Here is a 27,657-nt window from a genome sequence, read left to right on the forward strand (position 1 = left end):
TCACTCTATAGTCACGTGCCTCCTTGTAAGATGACACAGCCGAGCATCACCCCGTCCTCAGGCTGCTCCCTAGTAATGCCCCTATAACCTCCGTGCTTTACACTGCAGGCTCATTTTAAAGAAAAACAGGAAAGTTTTATTTCATGACTAATCAGCTTTATTCATACAAACAGTACAGCCCCGTCCCCAATATTCCCGGCTCTGATGATCTCAACTGGTCCAGACCCCAATATTCCCTCCTCCAGGGGTCTCAGGTGTCATCGGCAGGTGCAGCCCCCAGTGTTCCCTGCATTAGCGCGGTCATCAGAAGGACGGGTCTCCGAAGCCGACCTCCTCCTGGAGCTGCTGGATCTCGGTCATCAGTGTCTGGTCCTGGACATGTAACTGTAGGAGACAGAAGAGGATTCAGAGTCCGATGTAAACAGCCATGTCTGACCGCTGCCGGCCCACGCTGCCCACCCCCGCACTGCCCACCCCCGCACAGGCCCACGCTGCCCACCCCCGCACAGGCCCACGCTGCCCACCCCCGCACAGGCCCACGCTGCCCACCCCCGCACAGGCCCACGCTGCCCATCCCCGCACTGCCCACCCCCGCACAGGCCCACGCTGCCCACCCCCGCACAGGCCCACGCTGCCCACCCCCGCACTGCCCACCCCCGCACAGGCCCACGCTGCCCACCCCCGCACAGGCCCACGCTGCCCACCCCCGCACAGACCCACGCTGCCCATCCCCGCACTGCCCACCCCCGCACAGGCCCACGCTGCCCACCCCCGCACAGGCCCACGCTGCCCACCCCCGCACTGCCCACCCCCGCACAGGCCCACGCTGCCCACCCCCGCACAGGCCCACGCTGCCCACCCCCGCACAGGCCCACGCTGCCCACCCCCGCACAGGCCCACGCTGCCCACCCCCGCACAGGCCCACGCTGCCCAGCCCCGCACAGGCCCACGCTGCCCACCCCCGCACAGGCCCACGCTGCCCACCCCCGCACAGGCCCACGCTGCCCATCCCCACACATGCTCATGCTGCCCATCCCCGCACAGGCCCACGCTGCCCATCCCCACACTGCCCATCCCCGCACTGCCCATCCCCGCACTGCCCATCCCCACACTGCCCATCCCCGCACAGGCCACACTGCCCACCCCCAGCACAGGCCCAGGAGCAGTGCTCAGTACTAGAGGAGGGGAGGTGTGCGCTTGTATGAGGCGGACGCTGGTACACTCTGTGATGCCCATGTTTACGTTTCCAGATTGGGGGCATCATTTCCCCCAGGTGGGCCGCCTATCACCTCCATAGATGGTGGCGCTGTACCCGGGCACTCACCTTCCTCGTGTACTTGTATGCCTGCTCGGCCTCCAGTTGTCGTCCCGTCTACGAGAAGCCAGAAATCAATGAGAGAATTGTCTGCATGTTCAGGTCACAGCCCCCCATCTGAGTATTGGGGGTCTCTCCACAGACCTAACATAATCCCCACACATTACTGATCCCTTCCCCACCCTCTGGCTGGAGTCCTCCCTTAACCCCACGTTGCCTCTCACCTTCAGGCAGACGAGGGTCAGGTAGCCCCACACCTCCGCGTTGCTGTTGTTTAGGGCATTGGCCTCAGAGAGGGCGTCCTCCGCCTCCTGCAGCTCCTCCAGCTGTGAAGGTAATGACCAGGATGAGGCGTACGGCCACAGCACTGCCAGGATCTCTGCTTGCAGTCACTGACCGGCCTCTGACTGTTTCCAATCAGTGACTGTGGCCATATGTCGTGGTAAAGCCTCACCCTGTAACAAGCGACACCGACACCCAGCCAGGTGAGGCAGGTGGGCGAGCGTCTGCAGGCCAGGAGGTAGGTGGTCTTCGCCTTCTCAAACTGAAATATAAGAAACGTTAAAATGAAAGATTATACAGATCACTGAGGAGTCACTCCTGACTACACAGGACCAGTACACACAGCTGTGGTCGGTCACTGTTGGGCGCAGTACACACCTGACTACACAGGACTAGGGTTGAGCGAAACGGGTCGTTCATTTTCAAAAGTCGCCGACTTTTGGCAAAGTCGGCGTCTCATGAAACCCGACCCGATCCCTGTGGGGGTCGGCCATGCGGTACGCGATCTTGGCGCCAAAGTCGCGTTTCGTATGACGCGATTAGCGCCATTTTTTCAGCCAATGAATGAGCGTGGGCAGAGTGATGACATAGGTGTTAGGGGAGTGAACGCCTATCGTCATGTTATCGCTTGTGCGCAGTAGCGATTTGGAATGTGCAAATCTAAATTTTCTGTTCTGGGACGGAGGGGGGGAGAGAGGGAGAGAGAGGGAGAGAGAGAGAGAGAAAAAAAAATAAATAAAAAAATAAAAATAAAAAATAACAATATCTTCACTGGGTTTCGTGTTTCGGCCGAAACCCGACTTTTCACTCGACTTTTAAGACAGTCGGGTTTCACAAAACCCGACTCGACCCTAAAAATCTAAAGGTCGCTCAACCCTACACAGGACCAGTACACACAGCTGTGGTCGGTCACTGTTGGGCGCAGTACACACCTGACTACACAGGACCAGTACACACAGCTGTGGTCGGTCATTGTTGGGCGCAGTACACACATGACGACACAGGACCAGTACACACAGCTGTGGTCGGTCACTGTTGGGTGCAGTACACACCTGACTACACAGGACCAGTACACACAGCTGTGGTCAGCGCCCAATACACACCTGACGACACAGGACCAGTACACACAGCTGTGGTCGGGTCACTGTTTGGCGCAGTACACACCTGACTACACAGGACCAGTACACACAGCTGTGGTCGGTCACAGCACACACCTGACTACAAAGGACCAGTACACACAGCTGTGTTCGGCTCTTACCTCGCCCTCCTGCAGGTAGATGGATCCCAGGCGGAGGTAGACCGGGTGCGTGTCGGAGGCGTCGTCCACCAGGCTGAGCGCGTGCTCGTAACTCTGTCGCGCCTCCCCCTTCCTGCCGCTCGTGTACTGCACGTGGCCGGTGAGAGCCCACACATCAGGGTTCTGGAATGGGGGGAGATATGATTTCTGGGGGACACGTCATCCGCTCCTCCTCTATAGCCCCATGATATAGGGGGTCCTTCTCACCTGGTGGTCTACCTGTGCCGCCTCCCGCAGGTTCTCGTGGGCCGCATCAAACTCTTTCCGGAGCAGGTGCACCTGGGCGCACATCAGGTGGTACTGGCAGCTGGGACCCCCGTCCAGGCTCAGGAGCTCGTGTGACAGCGCCCGCTGGACAAACTACATAGACGGGAGATTATGGAGGGTCCTCGACATTTGCGGCTGAAATCACAGCCCCCCCTTATCATACAGACCTGAGGGGCATTGACCTGCGCCAGGAACTTGGCGGCCTCCATGTAGATGCTGCTGGCCGGGGGCGAGGGCTTGTGGGGGCTGCTGTGCTTCACCCCTGTAATGAGAAGCGTTCCAGACCTGGTCAGTCCAGACCCGCAGTCACCGGACCCCCGGATTACTCACCACTCCCACCTCTGTGAGTTCCAGCTTTGCTTTTGGAGACCACGGATGAAGGGCCCGGGGTCTTCTTCCCTGAGGAGCGGCTGCTCGTGGAACGTTCTCCAGAGCCGGGCCGTCGACGCGGAGATGGGGGCACCGTCCTGTCCGGGACCTCGGTCCCCCCTGTAGACGAGAGCGATATATCACGAGGTGTCCGGTCTGGGGGTGAGGACTTCCCCAGCAGCACAGAGGATTTCAGGCCTTCTCTTACCGCCGGCACCGGCCTCTCTGCACTCCGATCCTCCAGCATCAGACTGGTCCGCAGTCAGTGCCGCCTGGTGGAGCTTCCCGGCCTCGGAGAAGGCCATCTCCATCCTGATGTCATTTCCCTGGATCTCGTAGAACAGGCCTGGAGGGCGGACGGAGGAGACGGGTGAGCGGCCGCTATACCACACCATGCGGTCATCCTGCCAGCACGACAGGTGCTACAGGCACGTTGAGGGGCTCTGACTCACCCAGCATAGTCCAGGCCAGGGCGCTGCCGGGGGCCACACATGTCGCGTCTTCAAAGAACAACTCTGCGCCCTCATTATTGTCCAGAATAACAGCGACGACACCGCACAGGAGCAGACTGCAGACAGCAAGGAACGCCATTACTACCGGTGCCCACCGCACAACCAAATATGTGTGCCCCCTCCTATGTGTGTGCCCCTTCCTATGTGTGTGCCCCCTCCTATGTGTGTGGCCCTTCCTATGTGTGTGCCCCTTCCTATGCGTGTGCCCCTTCCTATGTGTGTGCCCCTTCCTATGTGTGTGCCCCTTCCTCTGCGTGTGCCCCTTCCTCTGCGTGTGCCCCTTCCTCTGCGTGTGCCCCTTCCTATGCGTGTGCCCCTTCCTATGCGTGTGCCCCCTCCTATACGTGCCCCCTCCTATACGTGCTCCCTCCTATATGTGTGCCCCCTCCATAGGTGTGTGCCCCCTCCTATACATGTGCCCCCTCCATAGATGTGTGCCCCTACAGTCCACACTATGAGTGCAGCTCTGAGTGTTACGCACCTGTGTAGATGCTCGCGGTTTGCGGCCAGGGCCTCGTGGAAACATTCCTGCGCTTTGATGTGGTCACCGAGCAATAGCTTGAAACAGCCGTAATCCAACCAGTGGTCGACGCGCTGACGGTCCCGAGCCAGCCGCTAAAGGGGGACACAGGGAGATGAGACGGCGGTGATGGCCACCACACACTGGCAGGGCCCCCACTAGTGATTACATCGCAGGTAAGACCCCGAGCCGACGGTTCCTGGTGGATACTGGGGGGTCTCGTACAGCGGCTGCCGCATGGGGCCAAGATGCAGACAAGAAACTCCCTGCAACAAAAGCTGCCCTATGGGGGCACGGTGCCAAAATATGCAGACCCCCGACCAGCGCTGCACAAGAATCCTCCTGCACACAATGTCCATCATCAGGACTTGTATGGAGGGGCCTCGCCCTTTGGCGGGGTGATGGCCGCCCTCACCTCCTGGTAGTACATTTCGGCTTGGTGGTAATCCTCCGTCATCTCGGCCTCCTTGGCGAATCGCAGCAGTTGTTGGGTGTCGGTCATGGGGGCCGGTGGTGCCTTCTCACTGTCATCCAGCAGGGTCTGCAGGGAAGACGGACCCCCAGGGATCATTACAAGGCTCCTCAGACCACTGTGTCTCATTCACCCAGAGAATCTTAAATGTTAATTAAAAATCTTCCATCGCTGCCTCCAGCCAAAACAACAAACAAAAATTATATTAAAAAAAGGGGAGGGGGAGATAGGATTTTTTTTTCTCTTTAAACCCTTTAATATTTTTTAAAACCTTTTTTATAAAACTTTTTTCTAACTTTATTTTTAGATTGAAAAAAAAAAACATTTTAAACAATTTGTAAACTTTCTTAAACTATTTTTAAATATTTTCTAAATAGTTTAAAAAACTTTAAAATATTTTTAAAACTTTCAAAAAGTTTTAAAAACTTAAAAAAAAAAATGTTTTCAAAGCCTTTCCAAATATTTAAAACTTTTAAGAATATTTTGGAAAAAAAAAATTATATTTTTTAAAACCTTTTCTAAATTTATTTTTATATTTGCAAAAAAAACATTTTAAAGTATTTGTAAACTTTTTAAAACTATTTTTAAATATTTTCTAAATATTTTAAAAAACTTTATAAAAAAATTAAAAACTTTCAAAAAGTTTTAAAACTTTAAAAAAAGTTTTCAAAGCCTTTCTAAATATTTAAAACTTTTTAAAATATTTTGAAAAAAAATTATATATATTTTTAAAACCTTTTCTAAATTTATTTTTAGATTTGAAGAAAAACATTTTAAAATATTTGAAAACTTTTTAAAACTATTTTTAAATATTTTCCTGAATAGTTTGAAAAGCTTTAAAAAAATTAAAAACTTTCAAAAAGTTTTAAAAACTTTCAAAAAAAGTTTTCAAAGCCTTTCTAAATATTTAAAACTTTTTAAAATATTGTGAAAAAAAATTATATATATTTTTTTAAAGACTTTTTTTTATTTTTTTAAACCATGCTGTCCTATAGAGCGCGGACACAGGCTGTCATTACTGGAATATCGCAACTGATCGGCATCCCGCACCTCCCCCGTGATCTCCAAATCTGTGCGCCTTAAATGCCGCTGTCAGAGACTGATGGCGGCATTTCAGGGGTTACCAACTGCTATTACAAGGCAGGAGCTGGCTGTGTGACACCTCCAGCGTCTGCAGACTCCTGTACGTGAAGGGGTTAAATGTCCACCTCTGAACTCGCCGGTCTTCCCGGATCTTAGGTACCTTGTTAAGGGCGAGGTGCATCTGATCCACCAGGTAGATGTACAGCTCGCTGAGGAAGGTCTGCAGCTGGTCGCGGTCCTCGAAGGCGGTGGTCTTCAGGTACTTCTCTCTTACGATCTTCACCACCGAGTGCTGCACAAAGACACAAACATGTCAGACAGGCGGATCATCCACTGCTAGCCGACTCTGGGTTTCGCCTGTCGGCTTCTTCTGGGGCAGGTTTTTACATTAATACATGTTACTTTTACAGCTGTTTTAATGTTCTATTAATGTATGGTGATTTGTAGGATGTAATTAGAATGGTCGACTTATAGGGGGTCTTGCATAATCATGTGACCTGTAACCACACCCACCTTGTCCTATGAAGAAGACAACAGGCGAAACTCAGGGTAGAATAGAAGCTGGAATGCCACAAATTTTTTTTTTTTTTAATGTCGTTGTCACTTTATGACTTAAAGTGATAGTCTGACCATAAAAAAACATAGAATGGATGATAAAAACATAATAGAAAGAAGTAATCTCACCTGCTCTAACCCCCTCATGGCTCAGGTCTGGTGGTAGTCACCAGGAAAAAAGATAACATCCGGGTCTTAAGTCACTTGACCGCTGAGGACTGTGATTGGCAGCAGCGATGAGGTGACTGTGACCAGACGTAATTGCGTAACTACGTCCTGTTCTGATGCAGATCACATCCGGGGAGGGACTGTGCATTTCTGTATTAAGTGTTTCCTATCTCTTCCTTTTCTACTCACTGTGACGACACAGCATTTGTTCTTAATTATGTCAGATGTCTATTTTCAGCAGCCTGAGACACATAGGCCATTGTCTGAACGTTGACAATAATTTGTGTTTTCATTCAGTGGCTCAAGAAACATAGACTGTTGTTCATATGAGTCTGAATGTTGACTCTTGAAATTGAGGTTTGTGAATTAATAAATGGCCGCTGTTTACCTCTTATATCAGCTCCTATGAGAGGTTATTGTGCTGCTATCTTTGGAGGACAGGGACGCAGGGTCATTTAACAATCGATGTTTGTTAATATGTTGATTACCCATTGTACCGGGCCATGCAGTTTGTTGACCTGCAAACAGTGGACGAACTGTGCAGATTCACTCTCATTGTTTGAGTATTTAATCAATCTCATCACACTTCGCCCGTGACCTGTGGGTGATGACCTGAACCACAGATGTGGGTGTAACAAGGGATTTCAATACTTCCGTAAAGGAGACACTCTACAGCCAGGACACCATGGGCTCCATCAGGGGGAACACAGATCTGACATTCTATAGCTTAAGGGACCACGGCCGCGGATGGGAGAAGACAGATCTGCTCCACTGACATACTAAGACGAACGTGCAAGGAGCAGGAGTAGTGATACCTTCAGCTGTTCCTTAAAGGCAAAGTATTTTCCGGAGCAGTTTAGCTCATAGTTCAGCTGACACTTCTGCTCCTCCAGCACTTGTGGATCCACATCGACGTCACTGGTCTCCTGCTGCCCAAACAGCTGGCAGTACTCCTCCAAGATGGCGCTGGTTATACTGGTGACCTGGCTGTGGAAATCTGCGACCGCCTGAGGAGAAGACGGACACGAATGGATCATTAATTTGACCGCGGGTAAGAGGACAGAGGGCCGGACCTGACAGACGAGTGCCCACCTTCTGTGCCCCGGCGGTGCGGCGATCAAGCTGAGGCCGGACAGGGACGAGCTCCTTCACTCTGCAAAGATGGAGAATTCACCGAGACACAAATATCAGAGATCTCCAACCTGCGGCACTACAACTCTCAGCATGGCTATCAGGGGACGGTGAGAGCCACACAATGAAGTATTATAGATTACATACATTACATTACTGATCCAGAGTTACATCCTGTATTATACTCCAGAGCTGCACTCACTATTCTGCTGGTGCAGTCACTGTGTACATACATTACATTACTGATCCTGAGTTACATCCTGTAATATACCCCAGAGCTGCACTCACTATTCTGCTGATGCAGTCACTGTGTACATACATTACATTACTGATCCTGAGTTACCTCCTGTATTATACCCCAGAGCTGCAATCACTATTCTGCTGATGCAGTCACTGTGTACATACATTACATTACTGATCCTGAGTTACATCCTGTATTATACTCCAGAGCTGCACTCACTATTCTGCTGGTGCAGTCACTGTGTACATACATTACTGATCCTGAGTTACATCCTGTATTATACTCCAGAGCTGCACTCACTATTCTGCTGGTGCAGTCACTGTGTACATACATTACATTACTGATCCTGAGTTACATCCTGTATTATACCCCAGAGCTGCACTCACTATTCTGCTGGTGCAGTCACTGTGTACATACATTACTGATCCTGAGTTACATCCTGTATTATACTCCAGAGCTGCACTCACTATTCTGCTGGTTGAGTCACTGTATACATACATTACATTACTGATCCTGAGTTACATCCTGTATTATACCCCAGAGCTGCACTCACTATTCTGCTGGTGCAGTCACTGTGTACATACATTACATTACTGATCCTGAGTTACATCCTGCATTATACCCCAGAGCTGCACTCACTATTCTGCTGGTGCAGTCACTGTGTACATACATTACATTACTGATCCTGAGTTACATCCTGTATTATACTCCAGAGCTGCACTCACTATTCTGCTGGTGCAGTCACTGTGTACATACATTACATTACTGATCCTGAGTTACCTCCTGTATTATACCCCAGAGCTGCACTCACTATTCTGCTGGTGCAGTCACTGTGTACATACATTACATTACTGATCCTGAGTTACATCCTGTATTATACCCCAGAGCTGCACTCACTATTCTGCTGGTGCAGTCACTGTGTACATACATTACATTACTGATCCTGAGTTACATCCTGTATTATACCCCAGAGCTGCACTCACTATTCTGCTGGTGCAGTCATTGTGTACATACATTACATTACTGATCCTGAGTTACATCCTGTATTATACCCCAGAGCTGCACTCACTATTCTGCTGGTGCAGTCACTGTGTACATACATTACATTACTGATCCTGAGTTACTGCCTGTATTATACTCCAGAGCTGCACTCACTATTCTGCTGGTGCAGTCACTGTGTACATACATTACATTACTGATCCTGAGTTACATCCTGTATTATACCCCAGAGCTGCACTCACTATTCTGCTGGTGCAGTCACTGTGTACATACATTACATTACTGATCCTGAGTTACGTCCTGTATTATACTCCAGAGCTGCACTCACTATTCTGCTGGTGCAGTCACTGTGTACATACATTACATTACTGATCCTGAGTTACATCCTGTATTATACCCCAGAGCTGCACTCACTATTCTGCTGGTGCAGTCACTGTGTACATACATTACATTACTGATCCTGAGTTACATCCTGTATTATACCCCAGAGCTGCACTCACTATTCTGCTGGTGCAGTCACTGTGTACATACATTACATTACTGATCCTGAGTTACATCCTGTATTATACCCCAGAGCTGCACTCACTATTCTGCTGGTGCAGTCACTGTGTACATACATTACATTACTGATCCTGAGTTACATCCTGTATTATACCCCAGAGCTGCACTCACTATTCTGCTGGTGCAGTCACTGTGTACATACATTACATTACTGATCCTGAGTTACTGCCTGTATTATACTCCAGAGCTGCACTCACTATTCTGCTGGTGCAGTCACTGTGTACATACATTACATTACTGATCCTGAGTTACATCCTGTATTATACCCCAGAGCTGCACTCACTATTCTGCTGGTGCAGTCACTGTGTACATACATTACATTACTGATCCTGAGTTACATCCTGTATTATACCCCAGAGCTGCACTCACTATTCTGCTGGTGCAGTCACTGTGTACATACATTACATTACTGATCCTGAGTTACGTCCTGTATTATACTCCAGAGCTGCACTCACTATTCTGCTGGTGCAGTCACTGTGTACATACATTACATTACTGATCCTGAGTTACATCCTGTATTATACCCCAGAGCTGCACTCACTATTCTGCTGGTGCAGTCACTGTGTACATACATTACATTACTGATCCTGAGTTACATCCTGTATTATACCCCAGAGCTGCACTCACTATTCTGCTGGTGCAGTCACTGTGTACATACATTACATTACTGATCCTGAGTTACATCCTGTATTATACCCCAGAGCTGCACTCACTATTCTGCTGGTGCAGTCACTGTGTACATACATTACTGATCCTGAGTTACATCCTGTATTATACCCCAGAGCTGCACTCACTATTCTGCTGGTGCAGTCACTGTGTACATACATTACATTACTGATCCTGAGTTACATCCTGTATTATACCCCAGAGCTGCACTCACTATTCTGCTGGTGCAGTCACTGTGTACATACATTACATTACTGATCCTGAGTTACATCCTGTATTATACTCCAGAGCTGCACTCACTATTCTGCTGGTGCAGTCACTGTGTACATACATTACATTACTGATCCTGAGTTACGTCCTGTATTATACTCCAGAGCTGCACTCTCATCAGTCACTCACCTTAAGGCCACCTCTTCAGCCTTGCGTTTGGGGACGAGCGCTTTCTCCAGCGTCAGCTCCAGGACCAGGTACGTTCCCGAATCCACATATTGCTGAGGAGAGGAGCAGTGACCGACAGAAGCCATTTTACAGTCAGTAAATGAACACCAGTAGGAGACGTTAGTTACTCCCTCGCTGAATTCACCACCGGACTGCACTTCCCATGATCCCTTGCCATTCAGGCTTCCAAGGTTGTAGGGAGACCCCAGTTATGGAACCGAAAGCCCCACATAAGGTATTTACTATGTGACCACAAGGTGCATTATCTCACATGGCCACTAGAGGGCAGTGCGAGTCAGAAATTACTGAGAGGCAATGATGGCTCATTACCTGGGGATCTGCTCGTTATACCCAGAGGGGCCACACTGCAGGAACGGCCCCCGACCACCGGGGCTGCAAGATGTACAGGGGGCGGCGGGGTCACAAGATTCCAGATAAATATTATCTACCTGTCCTTCTATGTTAGCTGGACCTGTCTGATGTACGACCGCCGGGTCCATGTCTGCCGCCTCCGACGACCTCATCACAGCGGACATCTGCAGGAAAAAGAGATAAGCAGCAGAATAGTGAGTGCAGCTCTGGAGTATAATACAGGAGGTAACTCAGGATCAGTAATGTAATGTATGTACACAGTGACTGCACCAGCAGAATAGTGAGTGCAGCTCTGGGGTATAATACAGGAGGTAACTCAGGATCAGTAATGTAATGTATGTACACAGTGACTGCACCAGCAGAATAGTGAGTGCAGCTCTGGAGAATAATACAGGAGGTAACTCAGGATCAGTAATGTAATGTATGTACACAGTGACTGCACCAGCAGAATAGTGAGTGCAGCTCTGGAGTATAATACAGGAGGTAACTCAGGATCAGTAATGTAATGTATGTACACAGTGACTGCACCAGCAGAATAGTGAGTGCAGCTCTGGGTATAATACAGGATGTAACTCAGGATCAGTAATGTAATGTATGTACACAGTGACTGCACCAGCAGAATAGTGAGTGCAGCTCTGGAGTATAATACAGGATGTAACTCAGGATCAGTAATGTAATGTATGTACACAGTGACTGCACCAGCAGAATAGTGAGTGCAGCTCTGGGGTATAATACAGGAGGTAACTCAGGATCAGTAATGTAATGTATGTACACAGTGACTGCACCAGCAGAATAGTGAGTGCAGCTCTGGGGTATAATACAGGATGTAACTCAGGATCAGTAATGTAATGTATGTACACAGTGACTGCACCAGCAGAATAGTGAGTGCACCTCTGGGGTATAATACAGGATGTAACTCAGGATCAGTAATGTAATGTATGTACACAGTGGCTGCACCAGCAGAATAGTGAGTGCAGCTCTGGGGTATAATACAGGGTGTAATTCAGGATCAGTAATGTAATGTATGTACACAGTGACTGCACCAGCAGAATAGTGAGTGCAGCTCTGGAGTATAATACAGGATGTAACTCAGGATCAGTAATGTAATGTATGTACACAGTAACTGCACCAGCAGAATAGTGAGTGCAGCTCTGGAGTATAATACAGGATGTAACTCAGGATCAGTAATGTAATGTATGTACACAGTGACTGCACCAGCAGAATAGTGAGTGCAGCTCTGTGGTATAATACAGGAGGTAACTCAGGATCAGTAATGTAATGTATGTACACAGTGACTGCACCAGCAGAATAGTGAGTGCAGCTCTGTGGTATAATACAGGAGGTAACTCAGGATCAGTAATGTAATGTGTGTACACAGTGACTGCACCAGCAGAATAGTGAGTGCAGCTCTGGGGTATAATACAGGAGGTAACTCAGGATCAGTAATGTAATGTATGTACACAGTGACTGCACCAGCAGAATAGTGAGTGCAGCTCTGTAGTATAATACAGGATGTAACACAGGATCAGTAATGTAATGTATGTACACAGTGACTGCACCAGCAGAATAGTGAGTGCAGCTCTGGGGTATAATACAGGATGTAACACAGGATCAGTAATGTAATGTATGTACACAGTGACTGCACCAGCAGAATAGTGAGTGCAGCTCTGGAGTATAATACAGGAGGTAACTCAGGATCAGTAATGTAATGTATGTACACAGTGACTGCACCAGCAGAATAGTGAGTGCAGCTCTGGGGTATAATACAGGAGGTAACTCAGGATCAGTAATGTAATGTATGTACACAGTGACTGCACCAGCAGAATAGTGAGTGCAGCTCTGGAGTATAATACAGGATGTAACTCAGGATCAGTAATGTAATGTATGTACACAGTGACTGCACCAGCAGAATAGTGAGCGCAGCTCTGGAGTATAATACAGGATGTAACTCAGGATCAGTAATGTAATGTATGTACACAGTGACTGCACCAGCAGAATAGTGAGTGCAGCTCTGGGGTATAATATAGGAGGTAACTCAGGATCAGTAATGTAATGTATGTACACAGTGACTGCACCAGCAGAATAGTGAGCGCAGCTCTGGGGTATAATACAGGGTGTAACTCAGGATCAGTAATGTAATGTATGTACACAGTGACTGCACCAGCAGAATAGTGAGCGCAGCTCTGGGGTATAATACAGGGTGTAACTCAGGATCAGTAATGTAATGTATGTACACAGTGACTGCACCAGCAGAATAGTGAGTGCAGCTCTGGAGTATAATACAGGATGTAACTCAGGATCAGTAATGTAATGTATGTGCACAGTGACTGCACCAGCAGAATAGTGAGCGCAGCTCTGGGGTATAATACAGGATGTAACTCAGGATCAGTAATGTAATGTATGTGCACAGTGACTGCACCAGCAGAATAGTGAGCGCAGCTCTGGGGTATAATACAGGGTGTAACTCAGGATCAGTAATGTAATGTATGTACACAGTGACTGCACCAGCAGAATAGTGAGTGCAGCTCTGGAGTATAATACAGGATGTAACTCAGGATCAGTAATGTAATGTATGTACACAGTGACTGCACCAGCAGAATAGTGAGTGCAGCTCTGGAGTATAATACAGGATGTAACTCAGGATCAGTAATGTATGTACACAGTGACTGCACCAGCAGAATAGTGAGTGCAGCTCTGTGGTATAATACAGGAGGTAACTCAGGATCAGTAATGTATGTACACAGTGACTGCACCAGCAGAATAGTGAGTGCAGCTCTGGGGTATAATACAGGATGTAACTCAGGATCAGTAATGTAATGTATGTACACAGTGACTGCACCAGCAGAATAGTGAGCGCAGCTCTGGGGTATAATACAGGATGTAACTCAGGATCAGTAATGTAATGTATGTACACAGTGACTGCACCAGCAGAATAGTGAGTGCAGCTCTGTGGTATAATACAGGAGGTAACTCAGGATCAGTAATGTAATGTATGTACACAGTGACTGCACCAGCAGAATAGTGAGTGCAGCTCTGGGGTATAATACAGGAGGTAACTCAGGATCAGTAATGTAATGTATGTACACAGTGACTGCACCAGCAGAATAGTGAGTGCAGCTCTGGGGTATAATACAGGAGGTAACTCAGGATCAGTAATGTAATGTATGTACACAGTGACTGCACCAGCAGAATAGTGAGTGCAGCTCTGGGGTATAATACAGGATGTAACTCAGGATCAGTAATGTAATGTATGTACACAGTGACTGCACCAGCAGAATAGTGAGTGCAGCTCTGGGGTATAATACAGGAGGTAACTCAGGATCAGTAATGTAATGTATGTACACAGTGACTGCACCAGCAGAATAGTGAGTGCAGCTCTGGAGTATAATACAGGATGTAACTCAGGATCAGTAATGTAATGTATGTACACAGTGACTGCACCAGCAGAATAGTGAGTGCAGCTCTGGGGTATAATACAGGATGTAACTCAGGATCAGTAATGTAATGTATGTACACAGTGACTGCACCAGCAGAATAGTGAGTGCAGCTCTGCAGTATAATACAGGGTGTAACTCAGGATCAATAATGTATGTGCACAGTGACTGCACCAGCAGAATAGTGAGTGCAGCTCTGGAGTATAATACAGGGTGTAACAATGGATCGGCCATTTGCTCCTATTGTTCCCTACTAATACATAGATCCCTGTTTGCTGTCAGTGAATGGGAACCGTCTTGTCTACAGTCTCGGTCCCACTTGTGCCGGTTGGACAAAATCAGGTCTGGTTTGCAGTCGGAAGGTGTAAACCCGAATATCGGCCGCTATTCACTGACAGCAAACGGAGATCCTGAACCCAATGACTTCCCAGCTCTGGTAAAATATTGCAGGAATCCGATTGGATGCTCTGCGGAAATGGCCACAGATGTCCCTGACATACAGGTGGGTGACGGCCTCACCCGCCGGCTCCCTTCTTTCTCCTTGGCGCCCTTCTCCTCTTTGCCCAGGCGGCTGGGGGTGGGTTTCACATGCGGAGAGTTGACGCCCAGCGGGACGGCTGCCAGTCTACTCATCAGGCTGTTCTGACGGGCGACGTCACGAAGGACGCTGTGGTCACGCTTCGTCTACAGGAAGAAGAGACAGAGACCATCAGTGAGGCAGCAGGAACGTCAGGTGTAGGCGGGACTCAGAGACGTCTGGAAACGTTATCGGGGGTCTCGGATCAAGAACAGAGTCACATATGCTTCAAAATATTATCTCCATATAACAAGTAATGGCCGTTCTCGGTACTGCAGCACCGCTGCTATTCGATTGGATCAGAATGGATACAATTGTAACAAACACTCAGCTGTGGGAAGCATGCAATCTGCACAATCTCTGGATTGACTCAATTAAAGGGGTATTTCTGGTCTTCATACATGGATGTTGTCGGATAGTGCTCATGAAATTAAGTACTTTTGTAATTTACGGCTTGTTAAAATTCACAGCCGTTTTTGAGATATTAGCGTTTTTCTTTTCTTTACAGTTCGTTGCCGTGGAGACCGACCACCGCTATTGTGTGAAGAAAGTGTTAATATCTCAAGAACGGCTGAAAATTTTACTCAGGAGTAAATTACAAAATTGCTCGTATTTACAAGATCTATCTGACACTGTCCTTGTATGAAAATGGTAAAAAAAACCTTTAAGGCTCCCAGTCATGAAGGCAAGCAGACATGGTGATCATCTGAAACACAGTGGGGCCAACTGTAGGCAGAGGTCGGCTGAGAATAGATGTGGTGGTCTATCGCACGCCCTTTATCAAGAATGCTTTACAAAAAATGGGACCAAAGTCACCGAACGATCAGTACATAATACTATTTTCTATACATGAATCTGGAGAATCCCTTTAAGAAACTCCAAACCTATTGTGTCCAGCATGGCAGTATGATGGCGCTATGTGGGTATATACTGGGCATTGCCCATCCTACCTTCTCTAGCACCTCTGCGTCCTGATAGGCCAAAACCCTGTAGGCGCCACGAAGACGTCTGACTCCTGGGTACAACAGGGGGACCATGTTTATATACGCCACTCCATGGAATGAGACCACCGCTTCCTCGTCGCCGTGCTGCTGCTAGAACAGAAAAAAGCTTCAGGTCCTGGTGTTCACAACCAAACTCTGACTACACGGCTTCTCCCAGAATCTTATGTATCTCTGTATACAGGGAGCTCCCCCTAGTGGTGTCTGCAGACAGAATCTTATCATGTATCTCTGTATACAGGTAGCTCCCCCTAGTGGTGACTGCAGACAGGATCTTATCATGTATCTCTGTATACAGGGAGCTCCCCCTAGTGGTGGCTGCAGACAGGATCTTATCATGTATCTCTGTATACAGTGAGCTCCCCCTAGTGGTGGCTGCAGGCAGGATCTTATCATGTATCTCTGTATACAGGGAGCTCCCCCTAGTGGTGGCTGCAGACAGGATCTTATCATGTATCTCTGTATACAGGGAGCTCCCCCTAGTGGTGGCTGCAGACAGGATCTTATCATGTATCTCTGTATACAGGGAGCTCCCCCTAGTGGTGGCTGCAGACAGAGTCTTATCATGTATCTCTGTATACAGGGAGCTCCCCCTAGTGGTGGCTGCAGACAGGATCTTATCATGTATCTCTGTATACAGGGAGCTCCCCCTAGTGGTGGCTGCAGACAGGATCTTATCATGTATCTCTGTATACAGGGAGCTCCCCCTAGTGGTGACTGCAGACAGGATCTTATCATGTATCTCTGTATACAGTGAGCTCCCCCTAGTGGTGGCTGCAGACAGAATCTTATAATGTATCTCTGTATACAGGGAGCTCCCCCTAGTGGTGACTGCAGACAGGATATTATCATGTATCTCTGTATACAGGGAGCTCCCCCTAGTGGTTCCTGCAGACAGGATCTTATCATGTATCTCTGTATACAGGGAGCTCCCCCCTAGTGGTGGCTGCAGACAGAGTCTTATCATGTATCTCTGTATACAGGGAGCTCCCCCTAGTGGTGGCTGCAGACAGGATCTTATCATGTATCTCTATACAGTGAGCTCCCCCTAGTGGTTCCTGCAGACAGAATCTTATAATGTATCTCTGTATACAGGGAGCTCCCCCTAGTGGTGACGGCAGACAGGATCTTATCATGTATCTCTGTATACAGGGAGCTCCCCCTAGTGGTGACTGCAGACAGGATCTTATCATGTATCTCTGTATACAGGGAGCTCCCCCTAGTGGTGACTGCAGACAGGATCTTATCATGTATCTCTGTATACAGGGAGCTCCCCCTAGTGGTGGCTGCAGACAGGATCTTATCATGTATCTCTGTATACAGGGAGCTCCCCCTAGTGGTGACGGCAGACAGGATCTTATCATGTATCTCTGTATACAGGGAGCTCCCCCTAGTGGTGGCTGCAGACAGGATCTTATCATGTATCTCTGTATACAGGGAGCTCCCCCTAGTGGTGGCTGCAGACAGGATCTCATCATGTATCTCTGTATACAGGGAGCTCCCCCTAGTGGTGGCTGCAGACAGAATCTTATCATGTATCTCTGTATACAGGGAGCTCCCCCTAGTGGTGGCTGCAGACAGAATCTTATCATGTATCTCTGTATACAGGGAGCTCCCCCTAGTGGTGGCTGCAGACAGGATCTTATCATGTATCTCTGTATACAGGGAGCTCCCCCTAGTGGTGACTGCAGACAGGATCTTATCATGTATCTCTATACAGTGAGCTCCCCCTAGTGGTTCCTGCAGACAAGATCTTATGTATCTCTATACAGGGAGCTCCCCCTAGTGGTGGCTACAGACAGAATCCTATCATGGATCTCTGTATACAGGGAGCTCCCCCTAGTGGTGGCTGCAGAAAGAATCTTATGTATCTCTGTATACAGGGAGCTCCCCCTAGTGGTGGTTGCAGACAGAATCTTATCCTGTATCTCTGTATATAGGGAGCTCCCCCTAGTGGTGGCTGCAGACAGGATCTTATCATGTATCTCTGTATACAGGGAGCCCCCCCTAGTGGTGGCTGCAGGCAGGATCTTATCATGTATCTCTGTATACAGGGAGCTCCCCCTAGTGATGGCTGCAGACAGAATCTTATCCTCTATCTCTGTATACAGGGAGCTCCCCTAGTGGTGGCTGCAGACAGGATCTTATCATGTATCTCTGTATACAGGGAGCTCCCCCTAGTGGAGCCTGCAGACAGAATCTTATCCTCTATCTCTGTATACAGGGAGCTCCCCCTAGTGGAGGCTGCAGACAGAATCTTATCCTCTATCTCTGTATACAGGGAGCTCCCCCTAGTGGTGGCTGCAGACAGGATCTTATCATGTATCTCTGTATACAGGGAGCTCCCCCTAGTGGTGGCTGCAGACAGGATCTTATCATGTATCTCTGTATACAGGGAGCTCCCCCTAGTGATGGCTGCAGTCAGAATCTTATCATGTATCTCTGTATACAGGGAGCTCCCCTAGTGGTGGCTGCAGACACGATCTTATCATGTATCTCTGTATACAGGGAGCTCCCCCTAGTGGTGACTGCAGACAGGATCTTATCATGTATCTCTGTATACAGGGAGCTCCCCCTAGTGGTGACTGCAGACAGAATCTTATCATGTATCTCTGTATACAGGGAGCTCCCCCTAGTGGTGGCTGCAGACAGGATCTTATCATGTATCTCTGTATACAGGGAGCTCCCCCTAGTGGTGGCTACTTGTGTAGCTATATAATTGCTGCACCTGCCACTTACTTTTCCTGGCTTAGATTTGCCGGCTGGGGAATACTGCGCTCTCATTATCTCCACCGGCCAGTATCGGCACTCGGCTATCCGCTTCTGTAAGCTGTGAATAAGGAGGAACATACTGATCCGCAGGCGGTACCTGACACATAATACGGCGGTTGCACACCCAGAACCTGTGATATAAGAAGCTTCTGGTCACCTGGTCACGGCGGACTGATCGAGGCAGCAGCGTCGCTCCATGTCCCACGTCACCCTCTTTTTGTGGGTCTCGGCTTCGGTGCGGAACTCCCTGTCCTGCAGTAAACCATGGCGGTCAGCATCCAATAGTGCGGCCCATCTGCTCCCATATATTGGATAAGGCCCTCACCTCTTTCCGGTTTATTTCTCCATCCTCCTCCTCGTAGGCCCCTGTGAGGATGAAGGATTCTGGGATATGCTGGGCTCCGGGGGCCGAGATGCCGCTCATGGGCCACCGCTTCCGTCTGGAGACCGGCTCGCTCTCCCCGCCGCCTTTCAGGACGCCACTGGAGAAGATGAGAGTGGCGTCTCCCTGGAGGACGGACGGGGCAGGATCAGTATTGGATCATCCGCAGCGGCCACACTCACACATCGGGGGCCACATAACCCCCCCCGGCCCACTGTACCTCTCCCACCGACGGGATCTGAAGACTGGCCACGTAGTTATACTGCGGCCCACTGAGGGCCCAGGACTCGGGGACACAGTACGCGGCCTCCATGGTCACTCGGAGCAGGTTCCCCTGACTTATCTGTGACTCAGTGAGTAAGGGCGCCGGGACCGACACTGCCACCTCCAGGCTGGGCTGAGATGTAGAGAAATGCGGACAAGGCGTGAAGGTGGCTCTGAGCCCAGTAACCATCTGGTTGCTGTCAGTGAATGGGAACTTTCTGGCCAACATCCAGGAGCAGACTGTCATGATCCAGGCCGGGGGTTTGTTTCATGTTATCCTCTCCCCGGTCTGGTCATGCGGGGGTTAACCTTCTCTGCCTCGTTTTGGGTTTGGTGGGGTTATTTCAGTCTGCTGTACCTGCAGACCAATGTCAGCTAGAGCAGCTGACCCCTTGATACCGTGTTTTGTCCATTTACTCTGTTCTCGTGACTTCCCTTTCCTGCCTCCCTGCTTGCCTTAGTGTTCGCTCCCTGTACTTGGACCTCTTGGTATGTGACCCGGCTTGTCCTCTGACCTGTTTGACTGTCTCTCGTCTGTTATTTTTGCTCCCGTCTGGCTCTGACTTCTGGCTTGTATTTGACCATGTGTATTGCTGTGACCTCTGGTACTTCTTGTCTTGACTGTTTCTGACTCGGCCCGTCTGACCACTCTTTCACCACCAGGTGACGCTTGTGCTGCTGCTCAGTGGTGTTGCGCTGTGTGTGCAGCCTCTCTTCCCTCACCAGCACTGACATTCTTCATAATAGGGCGCGTTCACACTGGTATTTCCCAGCAGTTACCCCTGATCTGTGCCAATGGGGTCACGTGGCACATGTGGCCAACTATGCTACACCCACACGCACTGGCCCAATAGCATGGACACTCCTTTGACCTCGGAGGCCATATTGGGATTCGTACGGCGTATAGGCACAGCATTTATACTGACGTGTGACACAGTAACAGCACAGCAGCTGTGAGAAGGATTGGGTCAGATCCGAATGGAAACAAGAAAATCCCAGTTTCCTGACAGCAAGCAGAGGAGCAGAAGCTCCCAAAGCTCATCCTCCCGGTAAATGATTACCTTGGCATCTGGGTGGGCAGTTTCCAGAGGAGACCCCTGGACCGGGTGCAGGGGGACAGTCACCGTAAAGTTACATTCGCCTAAAAACAAGAAATAAGGAAAATGATTAAAGGGGCGGCGCTCGGACGTGTCTCACTTCCACACCGGCTCTGCAGGTGACAACCCTGATAAAGGCCGCCAGGGAGAGGAGTGTGGCGGGGTCACTAGAGGAAGGCTGAGACCTGTAGTGCCCGCCATTAAGGAGTCTCCTCCAGATACCCCGAGCCTATAAAACGTCTCCGGGGGGGGGGGGCGTTCAAATCTCCATCACCCGCTAAATCCCTCCGCCAAGAGTCCTGAGGGTCTGCACATCGGCCAGCCCCGTCCTCGGGAAAATCATTAAGACAGAGACCCTCAATGTGGAAGGGCATCGGGCACCTTGGGGGGAGAGGGTGGACCTCAAACACTAAGCAGGTCTACGGGCCAGGAGAGGTGTGCTTAAAGGGATACCCCAAAAAGTCAGACGCCCCTCACCTCGCAGTAAGGGCAGCAGGTCCACCGCGCTTTGCCCCAAGACGCTCGTCTTCTCCTCCTTCTGCTTCTTCTCCTTGGGTAAGATCTCGATGACGGTCACTAGAGACAACGAGCGGTCAGGGAGTGTTGTGTGCGCAGCCTGCAATACCGGGGGCTGCCACTCAGGGGCGTCTCTGCCATGTATAGCACCGGGGGTCCGCCGGGCACAGGACACTTACATAAGACGGGTTTGTGCGCCACGTCGTCCAGGCTGTGAGGACTGTCACCGCCGATGTCCAAGCTGGTAGTGAAGTTGTACTCGGTGGGTTTACTGGGGGCTGATTCCAGCTTGGGGGAGTCTCCCAGGAGGGCGTTACTAAACTCCGACCTCACATAGGTGACCGGGGCGTCCGCCTTCACTCCTCTCTGTGCCAGAGAGACCACACTCAGGGCAAAGCACGGCACACGGGATGGGGGGCAGAACACCGCCCCTTCTTATAATTATACACAATAAAGGGTTAAGGCTAACATCCCTGGTGGTCTGGGGTAGTGAAGAGGTTACTGATAATCTCCCTGGTGGTCTGGAATAATGATGGTGTTACTGATAATCTCCCTGGTGGTCTGGAGTAGTGAAGGGGTTACTGATAATCTCCCTGGTGGTCTGGAGTAGTGAAGGGGTTACTGATAATCTCCCTGGTGGTCTGGGGTAGTGATGGTCTTACTGATAATCTCCCTGGTGGTCTGGGGTAGTGATGGTCTTACTGATAATCTCCCTGGTGGTCTGGAGTAGTGAAGGGGTTACTGATAATCTCCCTGGTGGTCTGGAGTAGTGAAGGGGTTACTGATAATCTCTCTGGTGGTCTGGGGTAGTGACGGGGTAACTGATACTTTCCTTGGTGGTCTGAGGTAGTGAAGGGGTAACTGACACTTTCCCTGGTGGTCTGGGGTAGTGACGGGGTAACTGACACTTTCCCTGGTGGTCTGGGGTAATGAAAGGGTTACTGATACTTTCTCTGGTGGTCTGGAGTTGTGAAGGGGTTACTGATAATATTCCTGGTGGTCTGGGGTAGTGAAGGGGTTACTGATAATCTAATCTCCCTGGTGGTCTGGAGTAGTGAAGGGGTTACTGATAATCTCCCTGGTGGTCTGGGGTAGTGAAGGGGTAACTGACACTTTCCCTAGTGTTCTGGGGTAATGAAAGGGTTACTGATACTTTCTCTGGTGGTCTGGAGTAGTGAAGGGGTTACTGATAATCTCCCTGGTGGTCTGGGGTAGTGAAGGGGTAACTGATACTTTCCCTGGTGGTCTGGGGTAGTGAAGGGGTAACTGATACTTTCCCTGGTGGTCTGGGGTAGTGAAGGGGTAACTGATACTTTCCCTGGTGGTCTGGGGTAGTGAAGGGGTTACTGATACTTTCCCTGGTGGTCCGGGGTAGTGAAGGGGTTATTGATAATCTCCCTGGTGGTCTGTTGACCCTTTCAATACCAGTAACCCCTTCACTACTCCAGACCATGAGGGATATTATCATTCACTACTCCAGACCACCAGGGACAAAGTCATTAACACCTTAATGACCGCAGATTACAATGAAAGATACTATTAACCCCTTTGCATCAAACATCACCAGGGTCATTACTATTAACCCTTTCAATAGTCTGGACCACCAGGGACATCACTATTACACTCTTCAGCCGGGTAAAGGTTTTGAAAACTGCAAGAGGCACCATAACAAGTAAACCCTTGTGCCCCCTAGACCACTAGGGACATTATTATTAACACCTTAACTACTAGACACGGCCAGAGATGTCACCTTAACACCTTCACTACCTAAGATGACTGGGGGGGATCGCTATTGCCACTTCTACTATTAACCCTTTGAAAACACAAGACCACCAGGAAAATTAACATTAAACCTATCTGAACCCTAGATCACCAGGGATATGTACTGTAGACCACCAATGATATTACCATTAACCCTTTCTGCACTCTAGCCAACCAGGGATATTACCATTAACCCTTTTTTTAACCCTAGACCACCCTGGCTATTACCAATAACCCTTTTTATACCCTATACAACAGGTATATTACCATTAACCCCTTGGTAACCCTAGACCACCAGGGATGTGCACCCTAGACCACCACCTTGACCACAGATATTAATGTCAACTGTTTCTTAACCCTGATTCACCAGGAATACTTTCATTAACCCTTTCTGCACCCTGGACCTCCAGGGATATAACTACTAACGCTTTGTGAATTATGGACCACCAGGGATATTTTCATTAACCTTTTCTGTACTGCAGACCACCCTGAATGAAAATGAATAAACCCTCAAACCACCAAAAGCCCCTCTAAATGTTATAACCAGACTTGGCCCTAATGACTGGTGGCCACCCCCCCCCATGCCCCTGACAGGAGAAGCTGGTGGTGGGGGGGCACATGTTATCCCATGTGACCCGGACACCCCGCGTCCTCAGCATGTTACAGTAAAGCCCACCATCCCCGCGTCTCGCGCTCTCGGCCCCAGGAGGCCATGATCTCAGGGGTGAGATATGAATCTGCCGGCGCAGTGAAGCGTTAACAGGTGACCGGCGCTGATCAGGCGAGGTGCGGCATACGAGGTGTTACCAGATCATGTGCTCGGAGAACGGTGATGTGCACCGGGGCGGGGGGCCGAGGCTTCACATCTTCCAACGCCATCTCCATAGCTACGGGTCTGAGGAGAGATAAGAGGCATGAGAGTAGGGATGTGAGCCCCATTACCAGTGTCACCACCGACTTATCAACAGGTGTCACCTGGCGAGGAAGAGTGCGTCCTGGTGTAATGTGACGAGGGGCAAGGAGATACGGGGGAACAGGGGCGAGGAGATACGGGGGAACAGGGGCGAGGAGATGCGGGGGAACGGGCGAGGAGATACGGGGGATAGAGAGGAGAGGAGATACGGGGGAACAGGGGAGAGGAGATACGGGGAGATACTGAGGAGAGGAGATACGGGGGAACAGGGGCGAGGAGATATGAGATACAGGGGCGAGGAGATACGGGAGATACAGGGGCGAGAAGATACGGGAGATACAGGGGTGAGAAGATATGAGGGGATACAGGGGAGAGGAGATATGGGGGAACAGGGGTGAGGAGATACGGGGGAACAGGGAGGAGGAGATACGGAGGATACAGGGGCGAGGAGATACACGGGATACAGACGAGGGGAGCTAAGGGGGAACAGGGGTGAGGAGATACGAGGGGATACAGGGGCGAGAAGATACGGGGGGGATACAGAGGAGAGGAGATACGAGGGGATACAGGGGAGGGGAGATATGGGGCATACAGGTGCGAGGAGATACAGGGAATAGGGACGAGGAGATACGGAAGGTACAGGGGCGAGAAGATACGGGGAAAAGTGGCAAGAAGATACGAGGGGATATGGGGGGATACAGGGGCGAGGAGATACGGGGGGGTACAGGGGCGAGGAGATATGGGGAACAGGGGCGAGGAGATAAGGGGGGGTTACAGGGGCGAGGACATATGGGGAACAGGGGCGAGGAGATAAGGGGGGGTTACAGGGGCGAGGAGATACGAGGGGATACAGGGGAGAGGAGATATGCGGGGAATACAGGGGCGAGGAAATAAGGGGAAACGGGCGAGGAGATACGTGGGATACAAGGGAGAGGAGATACGGGGAAACAGACGATGAGATAAGGGAGGATACAGCGGCGAGGACACATCCTGATGTTACAAAACTAGAAACCCACTAATGTCAGGGAATCACTAATCCCCTATTATAGACCCTAGAACCCCCTAATAAGGAACGGCTATAATACTGTCATAGTATGACAGCACAGCGGGGGGCGCGGGAGGTGTGCTGAGAGCTGCACTCCCAAACTATCAGTGCCTCCTTATCTGTCCTGTGCACGAACACCACTAGATGGCAGCAAAGAACCACAATAATCACTGCACAAATGTAATGTAGGTACACTGCACCAGCAGAATAGTGAGTGCAGCTCTGGGGTATAATACAGGAGGTAACTCAGGATCAGTAATGTAATGTATGTACACAGTGACTGCACCAGCAGAATAGTGAGTGCAGCTCTGGGGTATAATACAGGAGGTAACTCAGGATCAGTAATGTAATGTATGTACACAGTGACTGCACCAGCAGAATAGTGAGTGCAGCTCTGGGGTATAATACAGGAGGTAACTCAGGATCAGTAATGTAATGTATGTACACAGTGACTGCACCAGAGAATAGTGAGTGCAGCTCTGGGGTATAATACAGGATGTAACTCAGGATCAGTAATGTAATGTATGTACACAGTGACTGCACCAGAGAATAGTGAGTGCAGCTCTGGGGTATAATACAGGAGGTAACTCAGGATCAGTAATGTAATGTATGTACACAGTGACTACACCAGCAGAATAGTGAGTGCAGCTCTGGGGTATAATACAGGAGGTAACTCAGGATCAGTAATGTAATGTATGTACACAGTGACTGCACCAGCAGAATAGTGAGTGCAGCTCTGGGGTATAATACAGGAGGTAACTCAGGATCAGTAATGTAATGTATGTACACAGTGACTGCACCAGCAGAATAGTGAGTGCAGCTCTGGGGTATAATACAGGAGGTAACTCAGGATCAGTAATGTAATGTATGTACACAGTGACTGCACCAGCAGAATAGTGAGTGCAGCTCTGGGGTATAATACAGGAGGTAACTCAGGATCAGTAATGTAATGTATGTACACAGTGACTGCACCAGAGAATAGTGAGTGCAGCTCTGGGGTATAATACAGGAGGTAACTCAGGATCAGTAATGTAATGTATGTACACAGTGACTACACCAGCAGAATAGTGAGTGCAGCTCTGGGGTATAATACAGGAGGTAACTCAGGATCAGTAATGTAATGTATGTACACAGTGACTGCACCAGCAGAATAGTGAGTGCAGCTCTGGGGTATAATACAGGATATAACTCAGGATCAGTAATGTAATGTATGTACACAGTGACTGCACCAGCAGAATAGTGAGTGCAGCTCTGGGGTATAATACAGGAGGTAACTCAGGATCAGTAATGTAATGTATGTACACAGTGACTGCACCAGCAGAATAGTGAGTGCAGCTCTGGAGTATAATACAGGATGTAACTCAGGATCAGTAATGTAATGTATGTACATAGTGACTGCACTAGCAGAATAGTGAGTGCAGCTCTGGGGTATAACACATGATGTAACTCAGGATCAGTAATGTATGTACACAGTGACTGCACCAGCAGAATAGTGAGTGCAGCTCTGGGGTATAATACAGGAGGTAACTCAGGATCAGTAATGTAATGTATGTACACAGTGACTGCACCAGCAGAATAGTGAGTGCAGCTCTGGGGTATAATACAGGATGTAACTCAGGATCAGTAATGTAATGTATGTACACAGTGACTGCACCAGCAGAATAGTGAGTGCAGCTCTGGGGTATAATACAGGATGTAACTCAGGATCAGTAATGTAATGTATGTACACAGTGACTGCACCAGCAGAATAGTGAGTGCAGCTCTGGGGTATAATACAGGAGGTAACTCAGGATCAGTAATGTAATGTATGTACACAGTGACTGCACCAGCAGAATAGTGAGTGCAGCTCTGGGGTATAATACAGGATGTAACTCAGGATCAGTAATGTAATGTATGTACACAGTGACTGCACCAGCAGAATAGTGAGCGCAGCTCTGGAGTATAATACAGGATGTAACTCAGGATCAGTAATGTAATGTATGTACACAGTGACTGCACCAGCAGAATAGTGAGTGCAGCTCTGGGGTATAATACTGTCTGTCTCATCCCCTCCCCCACATTACAGCAGTTATGCTGACGTACGTTACTGTACACACCGCTCCTGATCTCTCCTCCCGGTCTCCGTAGATTCTCCGTACTCTCTGCTATGAGACTTCTCCCCGTAGATCACCGTCTCTCTACAGTTCAGCGTTCCCGGTCTCCTAGTAACGAGTTTCCCTCTCCCAGGATCCTTCGGGGTCGCACAGCTCGTTGCTAGGTGACCGGCTATTTCTTTTCAGCCAGCAGGAGCCGCTCCACGTAAAACTACATTTCCCATAATGCCTTCTCATCGGGGCTCAGGGTGGAGCGTTCTGGGGCTTGTAGTCTAGTCTGGGGTTACACTCAGGTGTGGTCTTTCTGATCATATGGGCCTCTGATAATAATGGGGGTCTCTGATAATAATGGGGTCTCTGATAATAATGGGGGTCTCTGATAATAATGGGGCCTCTGATAATAATGGGGGTCTCTGATAATAATGGGGCTCTCTGATAATAATGGGGTCTCTGATAATAATGGGGTCTCTGATAATAATGGGGGTCTCTGATAATAATGGGGTCTCTGATAATAATGAGGCAGTCTGATTATAATGGGGGTCACTGATAATAAT

General features: G+C 49.3%; 1 protein-coding gene across 5 annotated transcripts; it reads right to left on the reverse strand.

The window, feature by feature from the left end:
• Positions 1-142: 142 nt before the first annotated feature.
• On the reverse strand, positions 143-27,213 carry CFAP70 (cilia and flagella associated protein 70). 5 transcript variants are annotated; one of them, XM_077274211.1, is made up of 28 exons: positions 27,107-27,213; positions 23,860-23,947; positions 21,471-21,657; positions 21,253-21,351; positions 20,740-20,819; positions 19,635-19,811; positions 19,358-19,540; positions 19,190-19,284; positions 19,000-19,090; positions 16,210-16,353; positions 15,202-15,366; positions 11,326-11,412; positions 10,838-10,929; positions 7,933-7,993; positions 7,656-7,847; positions 6,278-6,409; positions 4,978-5,103; positions 4,524-4,657; positions 3,983-4,098; positions 3,739-3,876; positions 3,492-3,650; positions 3,329-3,423; positions 3,102-3,254; positions 2,856-3,017; positions 1,770-1,859; positions 1,540-1,641; positions 1,325-1,372; positions 143-384 (listed from the first exon to the last, which is right to left on the reverse strand). In XM_077274211.1, the coding sequence occupies exons 2-28, from the start codon at positions 23,935-23,937 to the stop codon at positions 304-306; spliced, it is 3,267 nt and encodes a 1,088-aa protein (XP_077130326.1). In that variant the 5' UTR covers positions 23,938-23,947; positions 27,107-27,213; the 3' UTR covers positions 143-303. The 5 variants fall into 5 exon arrangements, with proteins under 5 accessions (XP_077130326.1, XP_077130329.1, XP_077130328.1 ...); XM_077274214.1 differs by having other exon boundaries at positions 3,501-3,650; positions 27,107-27,209; XM_077274213.1 differs by having other exon boundaries at positions 16,210-16,350; positions 27,107-27,203.
• Positions 27,214-27,657: the final 444 nt, after the last annotated feature.

The sequence above is a fragment of the Ranitomeya variabilis genome, chromosome 7, assembly GCF_051348905.1.
Source record: "Ranitomeya variabilis isolate aRanVar5 chromosome 7, aRanVar5.hap1, whole genome shotgun sequence".
In the NCBI taxonomy this organism is placed as follows: domain Eukaryota; kingdom Metazoa; phylum Chordata; class Amphibia; order Anura; family Dendrobatidae; genus Ranitomeya; species Ranitomeya variabilis.

Coding starts and splice junctions, on each gene's coding strand:
- CFAP70 (XM_077274211.1), bottom strand. CDS start 23,937: ATGGAGATGGCGTTGGAAGATGTGAAGCCTCGGCCCCCCGCCCCGGTG. Junction 6,410..7,655: donor CCTTTAAGGAACAGCTGAAG/GTATCACTACTC, acceptor GTCTTTGTGCAG/CACTCGGTGGTGAAGATCGT. Junction 3,877..3,982: donor CCTGGCCTGGACTATGCTGG/GTGAGTCAGAGC, acceptor TCCGCCCTCCAG/GCCTGTTCTACGAGATCCAG.